A 4,306-nucleotide genomic window follows, 5' to 3' on the forward strand; every position below is an offset into this window, starting at 1 on the left:
CTAACAATCAGGATGAGTAAAGAGTTTAAATGTATTCTTGTACGTGAACCTAGTCCACATTAATGATTACAACATTGGGGTAGCAATGTGAATTACTAGAATATGGAATACAAGGATGCAGTATTATATTTGTGGTACATGGTGACTGGAGTGGTGTAGGGGCTGAATAAGGTCACAGTGCTGAGGTAACCCCAGGCTGGAGAAAGTGCTATAGCTGGTAGAGAACAGTATGGGGATCAGCCACTGGAGACCTACAAGTCTCATCATCTGGGACTCTGTAGGGAACCACCTGACCCCCTAGTTGCCAATGTAGAATGAAAAACTATTTACTAGCCAGGGGTCTAGGGAGGGAGAAGCAACATTTGGGTTCTTGGAGCCCAAGGAGAAGCATGGTGCCCAGTGATTGAGCTCATGATATTAAATGATAAGATGCTTCATGGCAAAGCAAGATGGCTATGTTTCACTTTGGGGCAAGGGGAATGACATTAGCAGTGTTGTGAATGGTGCTTGCAGAACTTTCCCTCCTTTTCTAGGGCTGGTTTGCCGGCAGAAACCTTGCCATTTCCCAAGTGACCACAAAATATGTTCTGTGGGTGGATGATGATTTCATCTTCACCCATCGCACCAAAGTGGAGAAGCTGGTAGATGTCCTTGAGAAAACTACCCTGGATCTGGTGAGTGCCTTTCCTGTAGTTGCTTTTCCTGTTCCCCATTTCTGTCATCTGAAGCATGGGCGACAAACATGTGGCCCTCAAAATGTTGTTCTTATCAGCTGTGCCAGCAGGATAAGGAGAGTGGGTGTCCAGGAGCATCTGAAAGGCCACAGGTTCTCCATCCTTGGTCTGAAGAGACGGACTGATATCTCTCCAGCCAAGCCTTCTAATACCTATTATACAATATGGCAGCAAAATGCAGCTTCTAGAATTGGAGAGATATGCTTGCAATGGGGGGCCCCTTGACTGCCATGATAGTTGAAGGGATCTGTGGGGACAGCGGCAGGGCTGGGGACATGTCACATTCTGACGTCCAAATCAGGCTTGTAGGGCGAGCCAGTGAGGAAGGAACCTAGTCTAAGTTAGGCTGAAATTGGCTCCTATTTTCAACAAGCTTTTTAAGTATAGATCTTTCCCAGTCGGCATCTGTATAAGAATTGTTTTTAGATATTTTCAGGTGTTTTAAATCATTTGTGTGTTTACTGATCCTCCCGCATTGGAGGCAGTATGCCTCTGAATACTGGTTTCTGGAGAAGCCAAGTGGGGAGAGTGCTGCTGTGCTCCTGTCTTGCTGGTGGGCTTTCCATAGCATCTGGTTGAGAAGAGGATGCTGGACTACATGGGCATTTGGTCTGATCCAGCATAATTGTTTCTATGGTCTTGAGGGGGACCATGGGGGAACTTCTCTATTCCTTGATAATTTTGGTTGCCATTTTTGCACCTCTGGGAAGCAGGCTGGCTGGCTGCTGTTGGAGACAGCATTTGGTCTAAGACCCTCAAGGCCAATTCTTGCGTAAATCCACACGTCTGTGCCAATAGAGACTGTCCCTTGTATGTCTGGCCCAAACCCTGTTCCATCTCTGCATCTATCCCAAATGTCCTCTCTTTGTGCCTCACAGGTGGGTGGAGCAGTGCGAGAGATCACCAGCTACACCGCCACATACCGCCAGCAGATCAGCGTGCAAGCTGGTGGTGAAGATGGAGATTGTCTGCACATCCGCCAGGGTTACCATCACGTCATTGAAGGTTTCCCTGACTGCGTGGTTACTGATGGTGTGATCAACTTCTTCCTGGCACGCACCGAGAAGGTTCTGCAGGTTGGCTTTGACCCTCGCCTCAGTCGTGTTGCCCACCTCGGTGAGTCATGCTGGCACAGTCCAAGTGGTGCTTAGCATGTGTAGGCAAGGAGCATTGGCTTAACTCTAGGGGTGGCATTTTTGTACAAGGCAGCGGGGGGAAACTATGCAGTGTACAAGTCAAGTGATGTGCTCGGGACCCCTTGTGAGTGCAGTGGGTGCTTGGAGCATAATTTAGGACCAGTGACCATATCTGGACTAGGCTGGTTTTTTGGCCGCATGAGGGCTTCCTGGCTAAAATCCAGAAGACTGTGCTAATCCTCCTCCTCCTCCTCTCTCTCCAGAATTCTTCATTGATGGCCTGGGTATTCTGCATGTCGGTTCCTGTTCCGATGTGGTGGTGGACCACGCCTCAAAGATTAAGCTGCCATGGCTAAAGACAGACAGTGAGAAGCAGTATGCCAAATTCCGCTATCCCAACTCAAGTGAAAACAGCCTGACCACCAAACAGAGCTTCTTTTACTTCAAGAACCGTTTCAAATGCATGACCGGCAACTAGTCTCTGGTGCTAATGTGTTTAGCTTCACCCCTGACAACTGGCTTTGTCCTCAGGCAATTGGGTTTACCAATCTCAGGCAGCCTGCTCTGGCAATTGGCCAGAGCCCCAGGCAAATGGCCTTGTCTGTCAGCTAGCCAAACCCCCAGAACTCAGGGTGGCCCCAGCAGCCTCAGGCTTAAAGAGCAGTTGGGGAAATGGGCAGCCATGACCACTTTTTTTAAGAAGAAAAAAATGTCTTTTCTAGCAGGATGAAGAGACTGTGCTATTGCTTGATTCTGAGCCTTGGTGGTCAGGAGGATGTGACCTGTTCCTGTGTTTGTTTTGCCCTGTTACGTCTCTGAACTGGAAAATCTTGGATGGGGTGTGATACTTGAGAGCGCTGGAAGTTAACTTTCTTTCCTAGTTGGAAGCAACCACATTTTTTTCTGGGCTTCCCCCTGCATCTCGCCACACACAGACACAATACTTTATCCAGTGCCACAACTTTTTGTGCCAAGTCTTTACATCTTCCCAATTCCTTTCCCTCACGCATCCTCAAGCTGGAGCCATCCTGGGACATTTTGAAGTGCCAAAGACTACAGTGATGGAAAGCAGCCACCAGGGGGAAGCTTTGAGGTATAAATTGCTGCAAAGCAACAGAAAAGGAGGACAGCAGGGACCATAAAACAGCACACTCAAAACTCCAGACAACTTCAGGTTTGCCCACTCCTGCAGAAGAAGTGGCCTGTGTTCATAGACAGTGGGGTGGGAGCTGGGAGCTGAATTTCTAATGTGGCAGGATTTTTATATGCTGAAGAAGGCAGACTTGTGTACAACAGACTGCAATGTTTTTATTTCAAACAAAATCCATTTGACAAGTCTTTCCCCCCATAACCCTGAACCCTGCTTCCTTTTGCCTTCTTGGTCCCAATTGCGTAATCGGTATTACTGTTCTTCCTATAGCTGCTGTTTGTTTTTGGGGGTGTGAAATGCTTATGAAGCAGGGCTGGGTTTAGTTTCTCCTGCATATTTAGTTCCAATGCATGGGATTGGTCTTACAGCAAGTAAGCAGCAGCCATTAAGACCACTCTGTTATATGACACGCTTTCCCCACCCCATTCCCCATATGATGTGCACTCCTTCCTGGCAGCCTGGCTACAAAGTGCTCATCTGCAACTGACTGCAGAGGTGTTGAGACAGAGAGGCAATCATAGCACTAGCCAATCAGCTCTAGGCACTGAAGCACTTCTGCAGCAGGGAGAGTGATGCTGAGGGGTCAGATACGGAAATTGCAAAAGTCAATGTGGTTGGAGCAGGACTGATGATCACTGCCCTTTAGCTGTGAAGTTCAAATATATTTGTTGTACTACCATAGCGCCCCCTTCCTCCAAACTCTCTCTCTCTCTCCATGACCTAAAGGTTCCCTCTGGTCATGTCAATAGACCCAGAGCAAATGGCTCTTCTTCAGAAGGGGGAACGTGTTGCTTTCCTGAGAGTGTTCTTGTGCTTTTCTGCCACAACCATCAGATAAGCAAATGCCTCAGTAGATCAAGAATTGATGCTTCGTTTTTTCCTTCTACCTACCTTCCCCCTCCAGCCTAACCCTCTTGCTTTTTATAGGGTTGCTTCTTGTTCCAGGATGATGCATTATGTCTGAGTTGCTAGGTCACAGTTTCAAAAAGATTGGTATAGAACTGGGTCTTAAATAAGGCATTTTCTAGATTGGTCAGTTGGCTGTAACAGAGGCTGTTGAAGTCCCATTCAAAACTGAAGTAAGCCTTGTTGAGCATAGTGGGGCTTACAGCACAATTGTTGACTCAGAAGCAAGTCTCTCATCTCTGTTTATCCATTCAGCAGAATCACATGCTAAAAGGTAAGGCATTGAATCTTTCACTGCTCTCCCTATGTAAAGTAGGGCAGGTGAAGCCTCTTTAGTTTTAGCATACATATTGATATGTAAATAAGATGGGTTCTCTCTC

General features: G+C 47.3%; 1 protein-coding gene across 6 annotated transcripts in view; it reads left to right on the forward strand.

Annotated features, from left to right (window-relative positions):
- B4GALNT1 (beta-1,4-N-acetyl-galactosaminyltransferase 1) overlaps positions 1–3,165 on the forward strand; it is a 40,264-nt gene extending 37,099 nt beyond the window's left edge. For all 6 annotated transcript variants that reach the window (XM_083427608.1, XM_083427611.1, XM_083427610.1 and 3 more), the window contains 3 exons: positions 534–674; positions 1,613–1,850; positions 2,134–3,165. In XM_083427608.1, the coding sequence (XP_083283734.1) occupies positions 534–674; positions 1,613–1,850; positions 2,134–2,348 (594 nt within the window). In that variant the 3' untranslated portion in view covers positions 2,349–3,165. The remainder of the gene's footprint in view (positions 1–533; positions 675–1,612; positions 1,851–2,133) is intronic.
- The last annotated feature ends 1,141 nt before the right edge of the window (positions 3,166–4,306 follow it).

The sequence above is a fragment of the Podarcis tiliguerta genome, assembly GCF_965153285.1.
Source record: "Podarcis tiliguerta genome assembly, chromosome: 2".
In the NCBI taxonomy this organism is placed as follows: domain Eukaryota; kingdom Metazoa; phylum Chordata; class Lepidosauria; order Squamata; family Lacertidae; genus Podarcis; species Podarcis tiliguerta.